Genomic DNA, 23,233 nt, shown 5'->3' with positions numbered 1-23,233 from the left:
TTTTTAATTTTAAAGTAAAGTTATTTTTATGCTTTTTGGTTATTACTGAATAACCAAGTCAAGGCTTTGCCCTTTGGCTATGTAAAATAATTATGATCTTATTTATTATCTTTCTATCTTTATTTTAAATTAATTTTTTAGGACTAACGTTATGTTGTAGTCATATCTATAAATAGTATGACCTATAAGTACTTGGTGGACCGATCTGGTGAAGGTCGCGGGAAGCGCCTGGATGCGGGCAGCGCAGGGCCCGTCGCGGCGTCGTTGTGGAAATCTGAGAGGGAGGCCTTAGTCCAGCAGTGGACGGAATTTGGTTGAAAAAAAAAACAAACGAATTTTATGATTATTTCATGATAAGGCTGAGTTGCACCATCTTGCTTCAACTTTAACAAATGTCATAATCTGTCAAACTCCATCCAAAAAACACTGGTTAATGTTACAGCTAAACTAAGTTGGTGCAAATCAGCCTAATTAAATAGGAACGGGATTATTCCTACTTCTCGTTCCTGTAGCCAGGATCTACAGCTTGACCGCCAATAAAAACCCAACCAGTGAAGGTCAAGTCTGTCCCGGGGGAAAGTTAAACTGTCATTGGACCCGCAACGAAATTAATCAGAAAAATAATTAAATAGGAAATTGAATCCCAGGATGCATATACCGACGTGGTGGAGCTGTGTGCGTTGCTGCAATGCCTGGGCTTCAGCGTGCGTTCGCTGGAGACCAGTGAAGTGAACCTGAGCCAGGATGTTGGCACCAGGACCGTGGTTATCAACTGCCAGGTGAGCTGTTCTGGATTGAAATAGTGCTTATATATGTTACTGTAAAAGCTCGAATTGCAGTAAATCCTAAGATATTCCAGTAAAACCTAATGGTAAATGTCCCAAAAGGTTTGCGATTCGAACTCTTACCACCATTTCGTTGGTAAATCTTACGATTTACATTAATGGCATAGTAAATGTTGAAAAACAAAACAAGCATTTTTGACAGGTAAAAATCGATCTTATCTACGTATTACACGAGCGCAGCCTTTTTGTATTGTTTAAATGTACGAACCATTTAAGAACTTAAAAAAGACCACGGCGTCACTTTTCATTTTAATACAATTAAACAAGCCATGATGTCACTGCCTTGTTTTTTCTTTAGCAACGTAAGATCATAATTATCATATAAAATACTAGCTTCTGCCGGCGGCTTCACCCGCGTGAAATTTAATTTGTCACAGATCGCCATAAATTATAGCCTATACGTTATTCTGGGTTATAAACAATAATACTGTAAAGTTTCATCAAAATCAGTTCAGTACTTTTTGCTTGAAAGAGTAACAAACATCCACACAAACTTTCGCGTTTATAATATTAGTAGGATGCATGCAGTACAAAATATCAGTTTCCTAGATAGGCTAGATATGATATTTACAGGTATGCGCTACTATCAATTCAGGGTTATTATAATTCAGATTTTTTCCACTTCACATTTCGTCCATGCCATGATTTTTGTTATAATCTTACTAATTAAAAGTTCTGTAAACTTTTACGAAAACAAACGTCGTTGGTAATGAGTCAGAAGGAATAAAAAAAGGAAACAGTAAAAATGTGAACACCAAAACACAAGAAAAAGAAATGATTGCAAATGATTTAAATAAGTTTGTACTTATTACTATCAAAAAAGTAAGTAGTTAAGGATTACTCATTGTTTTATTTCTAAAACCAACATCTACCAGCTGACAGAGGTAAAACCTAGCTTATACTGAATTCGAATGGTAAAAGCTCGAAAAAATCGTCGTATTTTCAGAAATACTTACATTTACCAACTCATGTCGGTAAATCCTAAGACTTACACTGAAATCTTAAGATTAACCGTAGTTCGAGCTTTTACAGTAACATATACACCCCTAACCCCTTCTCTTCAGGTTTACTACGATGACGACGTCTGGTATTTATGAGTCAGGACTGTATCAATGATATGGGCCCCTGGGCCGGATTAACCATTAGACAACAGCCTACTGGCCTAAGGGCTACGATCCAGGCGGGTCTCGACTCCTAAGCAAATAGGACACGTTTTATAATTTTGAATTTTTTTTAAATGAAAATTTTATTTTTAGCCCCATTATTCTTAATGGATACAGGGCTCGTCTAAGGTACACTACACCACTACGGCTTGGCACTACGGATAAAACACAGTGCTCCTGTGATGATTAAAACATTACTTTTAACTAACTTATTGAGAAGCCAAAAGCAGTGTTGATAATTCAGTTTATTTGCGTGACATGATTACATTGCGATCGCGATAACACGATACGGTTCACCAAGTAAGCTGTATGTCATCCAAAATCACTGTCATTGGCTTGTTCCAGTCATCAGGACTGCACGTGGTGCTGGAGAGCCCAGGCCTGGCGTGCTCGTGCCCTGCTACTGACCAGCAGAACAGCGGCGTCTGGCAGGTGTCCGGCGTGACTGGCGGCAAGCATCTTGATAAGGTAGGCTATTGTTTTGAATAATTTCAGCCACAGGTCGTAAACTGCTGAACATAGGCCTCCCCCAATAATTTCCATATTGCCTGGTTGGTAGTGCCCTGCATCCAGCACCTTCCTGTTATGAGGTAGCCAGTCCACCCTGTGGGTGGACCTCCCACGCTGCTTTGTCTGATACGTGGGTTCTATTCCACTCCAGAACCTTGCTGCCCCATCGGCCGTTACTTCTGTGTGCTATGTGCCCTGCCAATTGCCACTTTATCATCACCATCTTATTCCTTCATCCCCAGGAGTTCGGCTGCACCCTCCTCGGATCTCTCCCGAAACCACACCGTGAACGGTTGACCAAGGAGCTGCGGGAGATGATCCGGTGCATCAAGCAGCACAACGACTCCGACCACGAGAAGAAGAAGGAGTTAAATAAGTCTACCAGCATCATCGAGCTTAACACGCCGGAGAAGAGGTGGGCAGGTCTAGATTACCTACGAGTACACTTGCTTGTTTATTTTGATATTTGATACTCTTGAACCTAGCACGAGTTAAGAATTCATTTAGGTGGATTAATAATAAGGTATTTTTATAAAGACCTCTGATAATAAATTATAACAGTTAAATATATATTAAGTTTGATACCAGGAATGTGAACTAAAGTTGGTTCAATACAGAAGAAAGGTGTAAAGAAAAATGCAACCACAAATCAGTGTCGTGAATGCAAATCTTAGTTAAGAAATTACTATATGTATAAGTAGGCTACAAATGCATTATCATCATAAACCTGCATGATTCGCATATTCTCCAAAAATGACTAGACTTAGTTATGTTTCATAAACTGGTAGGCCTAGTAATTTTGAAAGTAGAAATAATAAACTGCTATTTCTAGAAATTTTTAAAGTAGTTATAACACTTTCATTATGAAGCCACGGTAACCGAACGGTGAAGGGGTCGGATTGGCCGACTGGTGATCCGGGGAACGCGGGTTCGGTCCCCGCCGCCGCTTGACTATTGTGGTGAGCTCACTCGCATATTTAGCTTAGTAGAAGGAGCTAACGGGACGATTAGTAATAATCTTTAAAAAATATATGTAAATAATAACGTGCTCTCAACTGTCTTTCCAGGCTATTCCAGTCCAGAGTCGATACGCCCACTCGGTACCGTTCGCTGGACACGTTGACAGCTGCGAAGGCTGAATCTGATCAGCAGCTGCCGGCGCCAAGGCCGCTGACGAAACGCTTGCTGGCGAGCGCTTATGGAGATGACAATACTGAGAAAAAGGTTCGTAACGAGACTTACGCCTGTAAACATTACTATAAGGTCTCACAGCGCGCGTGGACGCACAGGGTGACACACGAGCCAATCACAGAGCTCTATTCAAATGCTGTACGTTCGATTTGTTGCTTCACTTAAGCAAGCATCGTTTGTGAATATGGGCGTACCTAATTTGACTCTGGTCTATCATGGAAACAATGAAAGAATGAGTAAACACGGACCACGTCTTGGTATACAAGGTTGGTATACATGTTTACGAGACTATCCTAATTCTCCATATTTTGCCTCTGGTCTCTGTCAAAACCGATAAAAGATACAATAGGAGTAAAAGCGTTATTGAATAGAGACCACGTCTTCGTATGTAAGTAAGGTAGCTTACTAGCTCCCCTTTTCATCAACGAACTCGATGGAGGTGAATGGGAATAAAGGCTCAGGAATTAAGACATCTGGAAGTAACAGAATGAATTAAAAAGAGGGAGATCTAGAGACGCTCCATGGGAGAGATCTTTGTCCAGCAGTAAATTGGTACAGTCTGAAATAATCAAAATGTAATATCCGTTTAAAATCAAGAATCAAAATTATCTTTCATGTTTAATTTTTCAGACTATGTGTCGCAGACAGAGTACATACACTTTATCGTCGACTCCTGGGAGCAGTATTAGGAGACGCAACAAAACATCAAGGTAATTATAACACAAATCCAAGCCAATAGAAATTGTCAATTTTGAAATAAAAGTATGATAAAACACTCAATGAAAACATTAGCACATAAATTTTCTATAAGTCACATATAAACGTCGCAGCAATTCAATATGAATTTCCATATTGTTCCAGTCCAATACAATCCATACACAACCCGCTGCTAGAAACTTTGATAGAAGCTGAGAAGGAGGCTGAGGAACTAAGAAACAAGATAGCATACATCAGAAAGGAGTTTGTTGAAGAGAAGAACGATTCTTCCATGTCCTCGCTAGCTTTGGACGTCTCCAAAATATCTGTCTTGAAGGTAAGCGTCTACAAAGACAGAAAAATTAGCCCTTGCAAATTAAGTAATTGCTTAGGCCCTAAGCCTTAGGGCACCACATCATCACATCACCAAAAAAGCACCAAAAAAATAAAATCTATTTTCCGCGAATTTAAGATCCGTAAAAGTCGCAAGTCACATTTCAATTTGAAATAAGAGTAAATATTCTACGTAATTTTTCAGGTCAGACTGTAATTAATTATTTAAGATGCTACAGAAGTTAAGATTGATGTGACGGCACACCAACAATTTTATTAAAATAAAAAATATTTTTTTAAAACTAGTGCGCGGACGGCCGCACTTTAGTTTTAAAACAATATTTTTTACCGACTGCGCTAGAAGGAGGGTTATGTTTTTGATGATTTCGTCTTTTAATTCCCCAGGCAGAGCCACCCAAAGCCCAGTTTGCGTCCAGTCCAAACCTGTCCGGCTTGGGAACAGTTCAGGAGGACTTCCCCAAGAGCCGTCTCAAGAGGTTCGAGAGTGCCTCCACCTCGCACTTGGGGCCGAAGTCGCTGAACCCCAACGAGAAACCCTCGCGGCTGAAGAGGATATCGCCTAATATCTTCAAGATGCGGAAAGACGCGCCACCTAAGGTTGATAAGCTGAAGCCGGATAGTAAGAGCAGCAAATTGAACAGTGAGTAATTTGGTGACTTGAAAAAATCGAACTGCCTAAGGCGGGAATCGAACTGACGACCTTTCGCTTGCCGAGCGACTGATCCATCTGAGCTACTTAGACACTGGATGAACCAATCGAATTCGTGGGTTCGATTCCCGCCTTAGGCAAATCGATTTTTCAAGTTATTTATACGAGCAATTTAGTTTGAGATAGAGATCTCAACTCTAAGAAATTTTAATAAAAGTGAGTAATTTTATGCATAAAAACGTGATTATTTTATATTTAATGAACAGATAGTGACCAATAAAACTTTAACCAAAGTTCTCACTGCACTCTTTAATCACATATTTTCTAAATAGCCTTTACATGGGCAATCTGGGCATTTAAACAAAGATAGATGGGCATTTAAGAAAGATGTAATCCTTCTGGACTCTTTCCAGTAGTTACCCTTATCTTCAAAAAGGGGAAATAAATCTATCTGACCTAAGTTACTTAGGTACGTCAATGTAATAATTGAGAAACATTAGTGCTATGAAAGAATATAAGTAGTAACATTTCATTACTTCTGGATGCACTTTTTTGCTGTGACAGTATGAAAATAAATTCCTTTCATATTTTTTCGTAGGTAATATGATTCCTATGAGAATACAGGGTGTGTGCTAATTGAATAATATTGTTTCAGACTTGTTCAGACCAAAAATAGTGACTCCAGTACATTCAAAATTGAACGAAGCAAGTCCCAACAGTGCCTCTAAGAAAAAGTTCAGTCACGTGAAGTCGACTATACCTAGACCAACGCCCGTTAAAAAGGACTAACTTTAACTAGAAAATTGACTTTTGTTTTGAATCTAACCTTGATACTTTTTTAATTTATGAAAATAAACACGACTACGAAAGACTGTCTCCAATTTTTTGTTAAGTTGAATTACCAAAACTAGGTCGTTTATATTATTGCAATATTGAAAAAACCTTGAATACTTTTTCAGAAGCTTGAGTTGTTTATTGGTCCTAGTTAAAAGTTTATTCAGATAAACTTAACCCATAATAATGATGGTGTAGTAATTAATGTATGGTTAAGGAATAAAATAAAAGGTGAGGCTTTCGACCTTTTTACTGGAAAACAGATGAAAATAATAGCTTAATATTGAAGCTAAAAAGTCTTGGAAAAAAATTCTTACGTAGCTTTAAAATTACAGACATTCGTACATTTCTAACACTATGTATCAGTTACATCAGAGTTCGTGCACGTCCTTATTAATTTTTCAACTTCTTTCTCTAAATTGTCGTTCTTCCTTTCCGTTGCTTTCTTCTTATTTTTAGATTTGGACGAATGTCTACCTACATTACTGTCTTTATCTCTCCTACTGGATTTTGAATCGCCATGTTGTTTGTTTCTCGTCACTGACGCCGGATACATAACGCTTTCAAGAAACTCCTTTGTGCACAAATCTTCTCTATTAGGTGAGTGGTGTTCATGGCTTTTTCTCTTACTCTTTTTCACATATTTCTCCGCGTGACCATCTTCAGATGTATCATTATCACTTTCCATAGTTCTCAACTCTGAATCATCTTCAGCCTTCTGTCTTTCGTTTATCATTTTCTCTTGACTTTTTTTAGTCAAATCTCGCAAGGTACACTTATCACTTTTACTCTCTTTTTTCCTTTCCTTCTTCGCTAATTTTAAACAAATAGTAGCTTTGGGGTACCCAGTGAATTGTTGGTAGCAGTTTCCCTTTTCAAGAGAAACGAAACTGTTAAAAAATCTTCTAGGATGAATATCTTCACCAGTTTCATTCAACAAAACATAGGCTTTCTTAAGAAATAGTTTCTTGTCGATTGGATTCTGCATGTGGAAGAAATTGTCAAGCTGCTCGTGTGTCGTCAGTCTTTTCAGGGCGTTTTTCTGAACAATGTTATACGAAACAACCGCCATCAAAATAAATGCTGGTTCGTTGCTGAGAATATGGTCCCAAAGTATCAACCATTCCGAACATGTCAGTACCTCACTAAAGGCGGTTTCTAATATCTTCAAAGCGTAAGTTTGGCTCGTGATTCCAGCCTCGCAGAAATGGTTCAAAAGTTGCTGGTCGTGCTCTGCTAGTATATTTTCTGCCATCGCCAAGATGCTGATTGGTGGAAATGGGGCATACTCAAACCACAACTGACAATAGTTCAGTAGGACTGTTGCTACACACTCGAACAGCAAAAGTGGATCTTTTTGCAGAACCTTCACAAACGGGAACACAAACCCTGGCAAGAATTTCATGACACCAAACAAGGGACACCAGTGTGCCAGACATGACAGTAATCGTTTAAGGTTTTTCAAGGTTACGGAACTGTGTATAGTAAATTGTTTTTCTATATCTCTGTACGTTGGATGTATACCTTTGTCAACCAGCGCTGCATACGCTATTTTGTTTTTAGGCGTATTTAAAAGAGACCTCCAAATGACCGATCTGAATTTGTCAGGATATTCCCCATACTGCATAAGGATTCTCCTAAGTCTAGCACTATCCATGCAAGTTCGCATCTTCTGTTCAACTTCTATTTTCGAAGGAGACAGATTGTGAGGAACAGGCTTCTGGGTTGACGTAGATGGGACCTCTTCTTTTATACCATCTCCTATAGCACTTTGAGCCATGTCCAAAACATGAGCGGAGTTGTAAATATTTACTTCTCCGAGTTGTAAGATACAGAGGAAATACTTTCCAGTAGGACTTACGACGAATTTGCGAATTCCCGATGACTCAGGGCGTATACTGTGTATCATCGATAAAGATTCTAAATCAAATAAAAGCAGCGTGCAATCACTGCTCAGTATTGCCAGTATTTTGTTGGCTCCTCCATCGAAGACTTGTGGGATAAACGCGATTTGCTGTGCGCCAGAGATGTTATATTTGGACATGTCTATAGATTTTAGAGCCTTCCACGTGTCCATGCTGAATAATATTAGCATGGGCGTGAGTCCGGCCATCGCCATCGCTCTGCCATTCATCGTGAACGCTATGCTCTTCATGTGTTTCAACTCACTCGGAATAATTTGCTTCACTGATTTCATACTTTCATGTTTCCATATCTGTACCGTGTCGTTTTGAAAGCAAGCGACGAGGTAATCGCCTCCCGGCATGAACATTATCTGCTGGATTTGAGCGCCTAAATAAGTATTTAGAGTGAAGTATTTGGTGTAATTTGTCAGTTCCCACAGTATTGCTTCAACTGCGCTAGCAGTCAGTAAGTTGTTTATTTTATTGTTCGAGAATGAAATATGTTTCACAGGTGCCGTGTGTCCGGTTAGTGTCAAGGATGCTTGTCCTGTTTCGGTGTCTAAGAAGGCGATATCAAATCGTTTCGCATTGGCGATTATTATTGTGTCCAATTTGTTGGGCATGAAATGGAGAGCTGTGCATGGCCCTACACCGGTGAGTTTCCAGAACTTGAGGTCGGAGAAGTCTAGAATGAACAGGTTACCGACATTGTCCGCACACGCGAGCTTCTCTTGACTGTCATCGAAGGTCCCCGTCGAGAACCGAATCCTACGACTTTCTCCATTGGACCCTCGAACAGTGTGATGCAGCTGCAAGATAACTCCATCCCTGGGCCTTGATTTAAGTTTGATATCGAATTTCTCCACGCTCTTCTGGTCGCCTCGTTTCTCTTGTTCCATTTAATGATAATTCAATCCCATACGGTGCATACAACATTATATATTTTTTTAAAGAATAATCATTATAAATCTGGGTCAAACTGATTTAAAATTTGGCAGTCAAGCTATCAAAATAATAAACAGAAGTGTCAAAACACGACAGCTAGCGAGCGTTGTCATGGCAATCGCGGGTGCAAACTTTAGTTCGGAAATGTGTTGTGTTTATAATATTGGCTGAGTTGTAGACTAAAGAGGTCGTTTATAAAACACTTTTTTTGCCTTTTGTGCCTTTTTCCTGTGATGCGGATTTAGGCACGCTTGCGGAATCTTTACATGTTTTTTCGTTCCGCGTGCGTTTAGCTCACGTAATAGGATCCAGACCGTGCGTGCCGAAAAAAGGCACTAACCCGATTTAGAGACGTTTTGATTAATAAATATGACTCAAATTCATTTAACTATCTCAAATAACTCTATCACAGTGCTACTTTTAAGCTACTTTTTCGCAGTTAATTTCATTGGTCTCTACTAATATTTTTCTTTTGTCGTGTTATTTCTGGGACAACTTCTAAAATCAGCGTAGTGAAACGCACTAACGTGTTTACTTACTCACATCAGTAGCATCATCATCGCGGAAACAATTACGAACAACGAACGGTTATCTTATTTTGAAGTCTCCAGAGACCTAGAAAAATCGAAAAAGATTGGTAGTTATTTGAAACGACACTCAAAATTCTAAGTCAAGTTTCACAGCCTAGTGTCAGCTCCGCTTATGATAATGTCTTCTCTCATTATCCTACCATGTTACGCAATCAATTTAGCAGGTATTTACGATGCCGTAACATAACTTCACGTCCCTTGAGTTCTGCTGAGAGATAAATAAAAATAATTACAGCAATAAATATTCAAAACATTTTTTATGCATTGTTGTGCTTGCAGTAACTTTCTACCTGCTCTTGTCTCGCGTAATGTTCACAAACTGTTATTATAATCTCGTTATCTCACAATGTTGCAGTACATTCACTAGACGTTTAAAAACGTTTATCGAGTTAAGCCGGAGCGTGATGGACGAAATGGAGCATCGGTTACGGCTTATGACCCTGATTATTTTCAGTTGTGCCGCATTTTCTCCGTAGACTGTTCCGTTTTTTCACCTCACGGGGAAATGCGAGCTAATTTGACGTTAAGTGATTACTATTACGGTTGCGCCCGCGCAGTCGCCACAGAGCCGCAGCGGTCGCAGCGCGCGCCGCGCACACGCCACTATGGAGCGACCGGGTGACCGTTATTTTGGCGCGAAATCCAAAATGTAACCGCAACGTGCTCGCGCGATCATTGCTGACTTTTCCGAGGAAAGTTTAGCGTATGAACACGACACCACAACATCAGCGTGCCGCGGATTATTCAATAGCGCACGACAGGACGGGAAATCGTTTAAATCACGTCGGAATACCTTGTTAACGAAGCGCTCGCATCGCTACTTAATAGCGACAGTAAAATGAGTTGGTTTTCTCTGAGATTCCTCGTCTGCCGTTTCGGGTAGTCGGGCCTATGCCGACGTACCGGTTGGTGGAGAGTGCGGGCGTGGTCAGGCGGTTCCTTCGCGGGCTGAAGATGTGTTTCCTGAACGTGTTGCGGCTGCATGTGTCGCAGAGCCAGCGGCAGAAGCGTTTGTACAAGCAGTACATGGAGCAGCTGGCCGGGGCTTATGTGGAGCGGTGTACTGACTTGAATACGGGGCATTGGGACCCGAGATACAGATACAGGATGCCGTCTCCCGATTGGCAGTACTCGATGTCCTGCGACGAACACTGGTACGGGTCGGAGGGGTCTCGGTCCTGCTGCGGTTCTGATTGCTCTGATAGTGGAAGGTGCTCGTCTCCTTGCTGCTCGGAGGTGATCTTCAATGGGGGGCAGCACTTCAGCGGGAAGAGGGTGCCGGGGGTCCACGTGTGCCGGCGCTACCCCGTCTGCTATCCCGGCAATTTCGGGTAAGTTTTTCAACAATTATAACGAGCTAAACATTAATTAATGTTGTAGATAATCAAGGAAGATATAAAGTAATCTTTTTTATTTATACGCGCACGTGGACATCATTACATATCACATGTACGAGTGAGTTCTGTAGGATATTTATTCATGAAAATATTGGCATTCCGGCATTAATATTTAAACATACATAAAGATAGTTATTTTCATACCACAAATAAATTAGAATACAAAGTGAACGACCACTTTATTATTATTTCTTTTGGTCATATTGTATAAACTCACGCGACTGAAGAATTCGATTTATTATTTGTAAATAGAGCACACGTTCCGCACTATTTGTTATGAATTTCATACGATTCCAGTAAATAAATAAACACCGATGGATCGAACAAGTTTCTTCTTCCGGCAACATGATTTACGAATGGCATTACTTTTCAGAACTGTAGACATGTACTATAAATAATAATGTACTGTAAATAATATTGCACACACAGGGTTTTGAACGGGGTGCATCGAATCTAGATTTTATAGGACTCCAATCTTTGCAACAGTAGAGATTTTTATTTAGCCTATCCATAACCATTGCAATAATCAATTTACCTCAATATTAATATTGAAACTTTGACCTTTAAATGAAACCCATCATAAATTATATGGTCTGGTGGTTCACGTAATAACAACATCTGTAGCTTTGATTCCAGTTGGGGCAATTTTTAGTGTGATGTGTATTATGTGTATATTCAGTCATGGACATTTATCTTATTGTTTATCCGAATCTAGTCATCAATCGAGTTTAATTAAAAATTGTAACAGCTGATCGTTAACCACCCACAAGGTGGACCGACGACCTCATAAAGGTAGTAGGAAGGCGCTGGATGCAGGCCGCTACCAACCGGTCATATGGAAATCATTGGGGGAGTCTATATTCAGCAGTGGACGTCCCATGGCTGAAATGATGATAAATAGCTGATGGAACTATTAAAGTATAACCTATTACCCAACCTGAACTCAAAAAGTTGATCATTTAAGCACCAGAATTACCTCTTTCGGATCGAAAAGTATTTTCTTACTACATCTACATATACTAATATTACAAAGAGGTGAAGTTTGTGTTTTTGTATATTTGTTAAATTGTAAGGGGTATCCTCGGGATCTACTGAACCGATTTTAAAAATTCTTTCACCAATAGAAAGCCACATTATTGCTGAGTGTCATAGGTTATATAAAAAACCGAAAAATTCCACGCGGGCGAAGCCGCGGGCGGAAAGCTAGTGCTGTATAAAAGTCAAAGTTGGTTGCACTATACTGCATAAAAAGCGCCCTCTGTTGCTAGCTGTACCCGTATGGGAAACGGGTGTTATTACGTTTTTGCTGAAAGTCAGCGATTAGAACGCATCTTTTATCGCTCTACATTCCAGTAATTAGTTTTAGTAGGTATTACATTGTCTTGGGATTTACTGTCACGCTTTGTTATTTTGAAACTTAGGCTGTATCGAAAAAGTAAATCAGGATTTGGATAGAGTAATGATGTATTTATTTACTTTGCTATCAAAGGAGATGAATTCCGAATATCAGAAATCCACGACATTGTTTTAGGAAACATAACTTGAATACGCTATTTTGATAAAATAAATAGAGCATCATTTAAGAATCAACAGAATATGATCCTCCTCCTCAAATAAATAATTATTTGAATTTATTTTTGAATAAACAAAGTTTTTGGAAAATGTGTAGTGAAAAGAAGGCTTTCAAAAAAATTACGTCTTCTATGGTCAAAACTCGCCGAGTTAGATGAACATAAAATAATAATAAGTACAATCATAGTACGAGGTATTGTAGTTACAATTGATTATTATTAATTAATACTTTCTTTTGTGTTTCTTCTGCAAAAAGTACGGATATAATATCGGTTCTTCTAATGTTTCTTAATGAACTTGATAAACTGTCGTAATTATTATAATTGAAGAAAAAGTTTTACAACCTTTACTGGCGGGCTTTCAAAAGAAAAAGGATGGGTGTAAGTTCACCTAATTACATATTTTTAACTACACTTTTTAATGGCAAAAAGAGTTTCAAATATTACTTTTTGTGTTTGTACGGAAATTACCGTTTTCAAGTAACTTATTGAATTATCAGTAATTAAAAATAATGGCGTATTATCTAATTAAAAATGAAATCAGGTTTTTCTTATAGATCCAATTATACTTTCCTTGTTCTATTGGGTTGCCATTTCAATAATATCAAAACACGAGTAGATGTAAGATTGGCTCAATTTTCATGGAGATCGATTGGATTGGACCGTGAAAGCGTAACAAACAAACAAACGCTTTCTCATTTAATGTTTAGATGATAAGTTCTCATTTAAATAAGGTTTAATCAAATATGAATAATTAACTTCTTCGTACAATCTGTCTCTACTAAAATTCATTGCATTAGATTTGTAGTAGTATCTATGGTAGTATGTAAATACTCATTATTATACTACCACAGGGTAGTACACAAATTAGCGTAGAGAGTGAAGGCTACTACACCATTTGCTTCTGGTAAATTAAAAGTGATCGTGCTTAACTAAATATTCTGATAATGGCACCTGGAAACTTACAAACTAAAAATACATAACATTTATACCTGAGTTTTTACAGACTACAGTATTGTCGTATCTGTCAAAACTATAGGATTACCTATGTGTATGAAATATTCAACATAATATGTACTTAGTATTCAAACGTTTTTTCATCAGATATCTAAGACATGCTTTGTGCCAAGTAGTAATAAAACAAACTCATTTTATTATGCATGGCTAAACTCGCGTGACGTTTCAGTTCTAACTTCTAATGCATTGTACTGTGTAACTGCACTTTTAAGATAAACAAAAGCAGTAGTTAACAACAAAGCATTGTTGTCTCAGAAAGTTTAGCATTTATATAAGATTTTATAGGTATTCAAAGCACTGATTTTTTCTTTTATTCGGAGCTAAGATCACAAAATAAAGATTTAGGTAATCAGCTATACGCAACTACGAGTAAATGAAATACAAAATGTTGTTGTAAGATAGGTTACTTCTGATACTGCCCATAGAGGCAGTCCGCGTCTCGACATGTATGATGAGCATAGGGACCTATTTAGTTAGTTATTTTTTAAATTGTATACCACAAAAGATGCTTAACTTTCATGCCTTTGTCTCACATCAACAGTGGTTACTGTAAATTAAAGATGAATTGGTATTAGGTACTCATCAAAAGTCATTGGTGAAAAAATGAAGAAGCCTGTTTTAAGAAGTAATTTTATGATGGGCAGCTTATTTCATGAGTAATAAAGTATTTTATTTTTTTACTATAAAGATGTTTAGTTTTGTATGCGTTTGTATCAAAAATCAACAGTGGCTTATGTAATTTTAGGAGAAAATGGCATTCGTAATTAAGTCCAATAGAATCACCAGTTGACCCAAATATTGTCAAAGTAAGTTGCACCAAAACATGCCTCATTACATAATTTCTGTAATCAATCAATCCTATATTGAATAGTCTTGGCGAAAAACTGTTATGTCTACATTTTTTGCAGTCGCCAAATTCACGGCTCATTGGTCATCGTCACTCGTTATATTGTCGCATTCGTTAATAATAACGAGGTGTTGCGGAATATTCCTAACGTCTGTTCTCTTGTGGACTAAGAGCTAGTGACCGCCAGACCTTCGTTATTTTGTATAGGTTGAAAGTTTGTCAGCGCATGCTCCCAACAAAGGTGGGATAGTAAATGTATAAGAGCCTTAAAAGCTAGGTTTACGTTATATTATAAAAGCTGATTTTTATATTTAATATTTGGACAATAATTAGATGATGTTTCCTCATCAGCTAAATACTTTTGACCGTTCCAAACCCTTGTCAGACAAGCATTTTATGGTAGCTGCCAATGCATGATGGTCCAACGTTTATCTTCTTCTTCTTCGGAAGCATGCGTTGAAAAACTTTCAGCTTTTATTCTAGTTGTTTTTGTTCTCGTTGTTGTTTATATCTATTTACTGTGTCAACAACTTTTTGTATTTCTATTTCTTTTCAACCGACTTCAAAAAAGGAGGAGGTTCTCAATTCGACCCGTATGTTTTTTTTTTTTTCTATGTTTGTTACGTGATAACTCCGCCAATTATGAACCGATTTGAACAAATCTTTTTTCGGCGTATAGGTAATACCTCAAGGGTGGTCCCATTTAAATTTAATAATAGAAAAAACAACCCCCAAGGGTGGAAAATTGGGGATGAACTTTTTTATACGCAATATCTCCGCCGATTATAAATCAATTTGAACGATTATTTTTTTGTTGAATAGGTATTATCAAAAGGGTGGTTTCATGCGAATTTGAAGAAAATATTTCACCCCCAAGGGTGGAAAATGAGGGATGAACTTTTTTATACGCAATATTTTTAATTTTTAGTTTTTTTTTGTGTTCACGCATTTGAAGTCGGTTTTATTTTTAAAAAAAGTTAATTATATAAAATAACGTAGATCTGGCGTTCACTGTCTCTTGCTCTATTGGCTTCAGTGTAAATGTTCGTTTCGCGCTTCAATGATCGTTGCACCGTTCGTGCAAGGGGTTAATATACTGTGGGTGTTTTGAAATGTGCGAGATAAGAAAAAGTGGTCAAGTGCGAGTTGGAGACGCACATTAAGGGTTCCGTACATTGTGCACCACAAGTAGTAATAGCTATACTTTAAACTACGTAAAAATACTTAATTTTGAGGCGTTTAACAAGGATTTATTTGATTAGTGCTTTAGATTATTACCTGATACAAATTTAAATTATTTATTGCATGTCACATGGGTAAGGGTTGATACAACATAATTTTGTACATGTGACGCCCAGATAGTAAAGCACGAAAGTCAGTGAATTAAATTAGTTGTTATGGTATCTAATGAAAGAAAAGGCTACAGCATGCCTTATAACTTAAATTTTCACATTATCAATAAAAAAATGTTAGAACCCTTTGGGCACGGAACCCTAAAACTGGACAAGCAATAGAAGATATGAGTGGGTGAATTCCGCAACGCCATTACAATCCATCGACTCTATCTTCCTCTCTCATGCCAGTAACGAGTGACAGTGATGGATATAGTCGGTATATCGAAATCGTATTGTGGAATAGGACTTCAGTATTATAAAAACTGGAAAAGCTGCAGTAATGAGACTTAGTTGCGCTTCAATTGTTGTCAGTGTATACGGAATGTAGTAAGATGCATGCTGAAGAAATTATTTAGACGAGTACGCACCTATAGATGAGTTTATTTGAACTGAAAGAACGATTTGAAAGGTTTTAGAACTTGCTTTATTTGAGATATTTAAAACAGAAAATGAAGTAGGAATTTCTATGATATTTCAACGATTGGATGAGGTAATACATAAAATAGAATAAAAACGGAGTTAGTAACGAATGAAGCATAAATATGTATGTACTTATAAAAGCTTCGTCGTTTCAGCTGAACGACGTCCACTGCTGGACAAAGGCCTCCCCCAAGGATTTCCACGAAGATCGGTCCTGCGCCGCTCGCATCCAGGCTTATTAAGTTAGTAAGCTTATTGGAGCTTAATTATTCAAAGCTCATCTTCATAGATAAATATCTGATTAATTCATCCATAACTTCATACTTGCGTTTGGTGGGTTTGTTTGGTAATTTGGGCAATAACTAAACTGTGTAAAGAGACTAAAAAAGAACCTTTATGTTTTTATGTCAAGCTTCATTAGCCACTTTCAAGTATTGATGCTTGTGATGAAATGATGTGCCAGGTACCAACCGTGCACATATTTGGGTTAAAATGACGATTTGTAATGCTTTGCATAAATACACCATACTCGTATGTTTGTCTGCGATGCAACATTGTTGCAATGTAATATTTATTGAAAAGGTTCTCTAGTGTGATATAAGTGGATAAATTAAAAAAATCAAACTAAAAGGAAAAATAAAGACATTTTTTTATAATATTGGTGATTCGTTCCTGAAATTATTATGTAGGTAATTTAGGATAAATAATTTAGGAAAGTATTATTCGTATATGGCATAATACGAGTACGTCTTCGAGAGTGGTAGTTCAGAGATAAATAAAATACGTTTACTGTATAAAATTATAGATATAGATAGAATTACCTTTCGCTGCTTGTCGCTCCCGCGTTCCACGCCGTGTATGCTTCTGCGTAGTCCGCGGTTCGATGTCCGTGAGTAGACATTCTGTTGAATAATATTTCCAGTTATAAAGAGTTCCCATCTGTCTACTTTTTTGTTTTTTGTATTGCACAAATTACTAATAGTCCCGCTAGCCCCTCGTACTAATATATGCTTGTGTCACGAGTGAGCTCACCACAATAGTCGAGCGGCGGCGGGGACCGAACCCGCGTTCCCCGGATCACGAGTCGGCCAGTTCGACCCCTTCACCGTTCGGCTATCGTGGCTTCAAAACTTTTTGCGATTTAGAACAATAAACACAGGGGGATTTCCTTAAAAGGGACTTTAATTAAATACGTCAATGTTTGTCGCTGACATAGCCCAACGGATTAGCAAGCTGAAGTTGAAATAGGAAACGCAGCGTGGGACGTCCACTCACAAGGTGGACCGACGACCTGATAAAGGTAGCAGGAAGGCGCTGGATGCAGGCCGCTACCAACCGTGCGATGTGGAAGTCATTGGGGGAGGCCCATGTTCAGCAGTGGACGTCCTATGGCTGAAATGATGATGATGATGAACGTTTGAAGCAGCTTACCATGATTTAACAATTTCAAGTGATTCCGTGACTTTGAGGCATAACCACAATCATCGCGATTCCAATAACTTTTCATTGTTCTCGGATTTGTTCGGAATTACAAATATTTTTCTTGCTTTCATAAATATTTCGCGATAAATAGAGCATGGGCGTATCATGGGGCGGCCGGCGGTATGGCGGTGCTATTCTATGATCGATAGAGATTTTTAACAGCGATTTATAGCTTAAAGTAATAGCTTTAATTTTTAATGATAGACAGATTAATGTGGTCTGATAAAACAAATGGTATAAGCTCTAGCTAGAGCTAGATAGATAATTTATTATAATTGATAGGCTCGGCTGTATTGTACTTTGAAGAGTAGGTTTATCAAGAAAAATGTTTTTTAGTCTTAATTGTCACAGTGACTTAGTACCATACTCGTATTAAGTTAAAAATGAAAATTAGTACCTTTAGGCGGTTATCATACTGCGCCTTAGACTGCGCCGCGCTCCGTCGCGGAGCGCGTGATTTCATATAAAAAATCCCGCGCGCAGACGCGTTGTCAGTGTGAAGTGCCGCGCGTGTTTTCTATACAAACTGAGGTACTTGCTACAATGATTAAATCTGTCGTCCCGCGCTCCAGACAGTGTGATAACCGCCTTATAGGTATAAAACCCATTTTTTAAGCGTGTTTTCAAGAAAAAAATGACCTGCTAGTAAAAGACATCAACGCGTCACCGCATTGGTGCAATAATATTTTAATGGATTTTTTAAAATATACGAATACCGTGTTATACCAACGTTTTTTATTTAACTAAAATAATAAGACACGGGTCTTAACGCGACGTTTATAAATGAGTTACATTGTGTACCCAGTCTGCTTGTGACCACGGCTGCAACATCGCAGCCGAAACGTCAAGCCGTGAGTACACAATGTAACTCATTAATAAACGTCGCGTTAAGACCCGTGTCACTATTTTAGTTGAAATGGAACGCGAAAGTTTAATATCTTGTTATTTAGTCAGTCTGAAAGTCTAAATTATCTACTATATAAAAATAAGTCGGGTTTTCCTTCCTGAAGCTATAACTCCAGAACGCACGAACCGATTTCCACGGTTTTGCATTCGTTGGAAAGGTCTCGGGCTCCGTGAGGTTTATAGCAAAGAAAATTCAGGAAAAAATTAAAGGGGATAAAACGGGATCCACGCGTACGAAGTCGCGGGCGGCCGCTAGTTTTAAATATGATTTGGTTGTGTTAAAAATTCTTACAGTAAATTAAATACTTTACAATTATTAAATCGAGATAAAAGTCTGCAGAAAGTAATTTTCTAGCGTCTACAGTTTACAGCGGGCAAGTGTTATTAGAAATGGAAGCTTATCATTTCCACTAGCTATTAATTTAATGGAAAGTTGCACTGCGTTTTAAATAAACTAGCCACTGATTTAATGGAAAGTTGCAAGGAGTTTTAAATAACACAGAAATAAGTCGACATTCGCGGCCAGTTTAAAGTCAATTGCATGTCTCCCAGACTTGTAAATACTGGTTGAACTTAGTTGATACGAGAGCGAATGGCGTATTGACATCTAGCTAGGGCTGCCAATTATTTACTTTCGAAATCGGAAATTGTTAGAAATAGTTGATTACTATATTACTATATACTTACTTACGCTAAATAATAATTTATTTAAATGAAGTATTCGTCCTTATCTTAAGTACGAGTATGTTAAATCCATGTTATGGATAGTTATTAATTTTATGCAGTTTCCTGACCAATGTGACATTATATTAACCTATACCTGTGTGTGGTGTAGAAAAATCACACGCACAAAAGTCTTGTTTGAATTAGAAATAAAAAAATCCGATAAAAGAAAAAGTACTAGATCTGTATTATGGGTTAGTAATCAATACCACCAAACGATAGATGAAATAAAAATCTGGAGATTTAGTTCTGTTTGTAAACAGGAATGAATATTGATATTTTTTGTCAGGCTCCTGGAGAAATGGCATATTTTAACACTAATTTAAAAAAAACACTTCGTTGCTGGAAGTGGGGCATTTTGAGCCTTCTTTCTTAAACTAAATATTAATCTACTCCGTCGCATTGGGGTAACCTGTAATGGTAGAGATATGATTGTTAATTAAATAACTAATTTTGTCAACCCTAACAACCTCCCAGGAGACACGCTTGCCAACATCCGTAACGCTGCGTGTTAGGTAAGTGTATTGCAAATTATACATTTATGCTAAGGAGATTATTTCTATGGAACTTTATAATTTGTAGTTATGGTACCTATCTCCGTGGGTACACCCAGTGGAGAGACGTAAAGTAACTACAGTAGATACAGAAAAATCCATAGAAAAGAAAACAGGTAGAATTGTTCGGACAGTATTCTAAAGAAATGGAATGAAAATTCTATGAAATTAATGAAGATTATATGCTTCGGAGGTCAGTTAGTTTACTTACATAAAGCTAAGATTGTTTAATAAATTACCCAGTTTTTGTGACAAAAATCGATAAATTGTCACAATAAGATCATCGTGTCGTTTCTGTTGGCAAATCATTGTTATTCTGAAGCGAGATTAATTGGATTAAAAATCAACTATTGGTGATCAAAGATTTCAGATGTAGGTATAAAAACGCACAATCTTTCTAATACAAGCCTTGAATATTATGTATCTGTGTGTTTTAGTTTTGACGCTTACGGTGACCCCAGTGCCCCAAAGGTCCTTGCTGAAAACCAGTGTCGTGGCACCGTTAATCAAATCAAATCATTTATTTCGCTTGAAAGTGGTACATGTAAGTGATGGTAAAGTAGATTAGAGTAATGTCACGACTAATGCTGAGCCAGGGACTTTAATGGCACAGGGTACTCAAAGCTATTTTAATTTTAATTTAATTGTGTTAAGGTTTCTTTTCGTGGTAATTTATGTATGTATTCATATTCGCTAATAAATAATATTATATTCTATATACACTGGGCTTGCGGAGTCTATTTCAATTACTGTGTTCATACTTTGGTAAAATAATGGTAATGTATGTATACTTTACAACCTTACATAATCATCAAAACAATGAGAATTTCTCATCACGTGTCTTGATATAAAATGCGAGAGTGTCTGACGTCAGCCATCTGTTTTTAGGGACCTGTTATGGTGTAATTTCTTTTGTTACGAGTATAATTAGTTTGTCGTAATAATTAGTTAAGTTAATTCTATGGTTTTTTTAAAGATATATCTGTCACCGTAAAATTGTGAATTCCGTCAGATTACAATCTGACGTAGTTACATTACAATCTAACCTAACCTAACCCACTGTTAGTTTACAATCTATCAATATTATAAACTGACAGAGTTCACAATTTCACGTTGACATATCCAACGGAGGTCGATAAATACTTTGATTTTGAAAATACATTTTATCCTGCTTACCTAACATTAAAAACATAAGTTTGTGAGGTTATTAGAGGTTTGTAATTATTATTCTTTCATACTAAACTATTGAACCATTCGAAAAACATGTTATTTGTGTATGACCTTCAAAGTCGAAAGTATACGTTAGTGTCTAGCAAATTCACACCAAAGCAGGGTTAACATTACACTGGGACGTGTAAAAGCGCTTTTTAAAAGCCTAATTGCAAAAACTAAAAATGGCTTTATATTTATTATCGCCTATTATAGTAATTACCTTGACACTACCTTTCTTACTTTATGTTTTACTTACCATTAATAGTAATTATGCTCGGAAGAAAAGTTTGTAGGAAAAAGTTGTTCATAATATTTATCGTATATCTAATATTAGCTTGTTATAGCTGCTATAGTAATTGACATAATTATAGATACGGATCATGTTACCTAACTATGCTAGATGGATCAATGCACTTCATTTCACAATTAAAAATAATACAAAATGTACCTCACTTGTACAATTTCATATTTTTTAATTGTGCCGAAGTATTTTTATAGAAGTTTCGAAGAAATAATAGAATGCACACAGGCAATAATAGGATAAACTGGGTATAGTCAAATTACCTTTACTAAAATCTATAACAGTGCCAACTTTGAACCGATACGATTTAATATGCAAATAAGTCCAAAACACAGTTATTTTCCTCTTTTTTGTAAAAAATATTTAGTGCTCAAGCTCCTAATTGAGCAGATTTAAATGGTACATACCTACATAACACAGATGATTTCATCATTTCTCACTAAGAAGACCGTTTGGAAAGGGCTGAATGTCTACAAATATAATTAGGTTTAAAGAACATTTTTATTTCTCATTAAAAACATTACAGTCACTTACATGAGAAATTAACAAATTTTATGTAGGTAGATAATTTACAAGTTGTCCAATAGCCAGAACAAGCAGATGTACTTCTGCGGGAACCGTCCTAACAAACCTTTACTTACGTGAACTTTGTTGTACATACGTATAAACACTCAGTTTTCTAGGTTTTCTAATTAAAGCTTTCGAATCGAGATTGCTTTATGTATCTAAGCTACTTATAAATAATTATCGTTGAATTATTTACCTAGATCAATCTAACTAGAGAGTCTATCAGTGAGTATTATCAGTTACAACATTATGAAAGTAATTTCGAACATAATAAATTGAAACCACTTGCCTTTACAGACGCGGAAAGTGCAAATAACGCAAGTCTAACCAATATCAATATCAATTTTGGTCAAAAAGAAAGCAACCACTGATTACGTCAGAAAAAATAGCGCAAGAGCGTTTTACTTTTAAAGTTAATCCAGCTTGGCTATAATGTCCGGAACGCAATCGGAATTGTCGTCGAATGGTGAACAACGAAACTGTAGAAGTACCTAATCTTCATCAGCCCCAAAAAAAGCCCCATAAAAGTAGTACATGTGTTTTGTTTACCTTAGGCTGGATTGCACCATCTCTTACTTTGACTTTAACAAACGTCAAAAATCTGTCAAACTCCATACACAAAACACCGGTGATCGTCAAAGTTACGGTCAAAGTTAGGAGGTCGATAAATACTTTGATTTTGAAAATACATTTTATCCTGCTTACCTAACATTAAAAACATAAGTTTGTGAGGTTATTAGAGATTTGTAATTATTATTAGTTCATACAAAACTATTGGACCATTCGAAAAACATGTTATTTGTGAATGAACTTCAAAGTCGAAAGTATACGTTAGTGTCTAGCAAATTACACTGGGACGTGTAAAAGCGCTTTTTAAAAGCCTAATTGCAAAAACGAAATGGCTTTATATTTATTATCGCCTATTATAGTAATTACCTTGACACTACCTTTCTTACTTTATGTTTTACTTACCATTAAGAGCCATTTTACATTTTCGTGCGAATTTCTAAGATTTTGGAAGCATGAATTACTATCTTAAGCAACACCCAGAGATTATTTAATAACTGCGAAAGATAGGTCAATCCTTGTTGTTGACCATTAATGAAACGGATTTACTAAAACTCTTTTGCTTAATTCACAGTGCCCCATCTCCCACAACCA

The 23,233-nt window shown here is 37.2% G+C and overlaps 2 protein-coding genes and 1 long non-coding RNA gene across 3 annotated transcripts; 2 read left to right on the top strand and 1 right to left on the bottom strand.

Annotated features, from left to right (window-relative positions):
- The first annotated feature begins 588 nt into the window (after positions 1 to 588).
- On the top strand, positions 589 to 2,928 carry LOC135078730 (uncharacterized). The gene is made up of 3 exons (XR_010258655.1): positions 589 to 779; positions 2,354 to 2,476; positions 2,761 to 2,928. It is a non-coding gene; the product is annotated as an uncharacterized LOC135078730 (long non-coding RNA).
- Positions 2,929 to 3,381: 453 nt separating this feature from the next.
- Positions 3,382 to 6,284, top strand: LOC135078601 (uncharacterized). The gene is made up of 6 exons (XM_063973130.1): positions 3,382 to 3,392; positions 3,586 to 3,742; positions 4,340 to 4,419; positions 4,571 to 4,742; positions 5,144 to 5,399; positions 6,064 to 6,284. The coding sequence occupies exons 1-6, from the start codon at positions 3,382 to 3,384 to the stop codon at positions 6,195 to 6,197; spliced, it is 810 nt and encodes a 269-aa protein (XP_063829200.1). The 3' UTR covers positions 6,198 to 6,284.
- A 262-nt stretch (positions 6,285 to 6,546) lies between these two features.
- LOC135078717 (TBC1 domain family member 31) lies at positions 6,547 to 9,152 on the bottom strand. Its single transcript, XM_063973274.1, has one exon. The coding sequence runs from the start codon at positions 9,043 to 9,045 to the stop codon at positions 6,598 to 6,600; it is 2,448 nt and encodes an 815-aa protein (XP_063829344.1). The 5' UTR covers positions 9,046 to 9,152; the 3' UTR covers positions 6,547 to 6,597.
- Between the last annotated feature and the right edge of the window lie 14,081 nt (positions 9,153 to 23,233).

Source organism: Ostrinia nubilalis, chromosome 15 (genome assembly GCF_963855985.1).
Source record: "Ostrinia nubilalis chromosome 15, ilOstNubi1.1, whole genome shotgun sequence".
Lineage (NCBI taxonomy): Eukaryota > Metazoa > Arthropoda > Insecta > Lepidoptera > Crambidae > Ostrinia > Ostrinia nubilalis.
Note: the sequence above shows the minus strand (reverse complement) of the source record. Positions and strands in the feature narration are given on the sequence as shown.

Coding starts and splice junctions, on each gene's coding strand:
- LOC135078601 (XM_063973130.1), top strand. Junction 4,420..4,570: donor AGACGCAACAAAACATCAAG/GTAATTATAACA, acceptor ATATTGTTCCAG/TCCAATACAATCCATACACA. Junction 5,400..6,063: donor TAAGAGCAGCAAATTGAACA/GTGAGTAATTTG, acceptor ATATTGTTTCAG/ACTTGTTCAGACCAAAAATA.
- LOC135078717 (XM_063973274.1), bottom strand. CDS start 9,045: ATGGAACAAGAGAAACGAGGCGACCAGAAGAGCGTGGAGAAATTCGAT.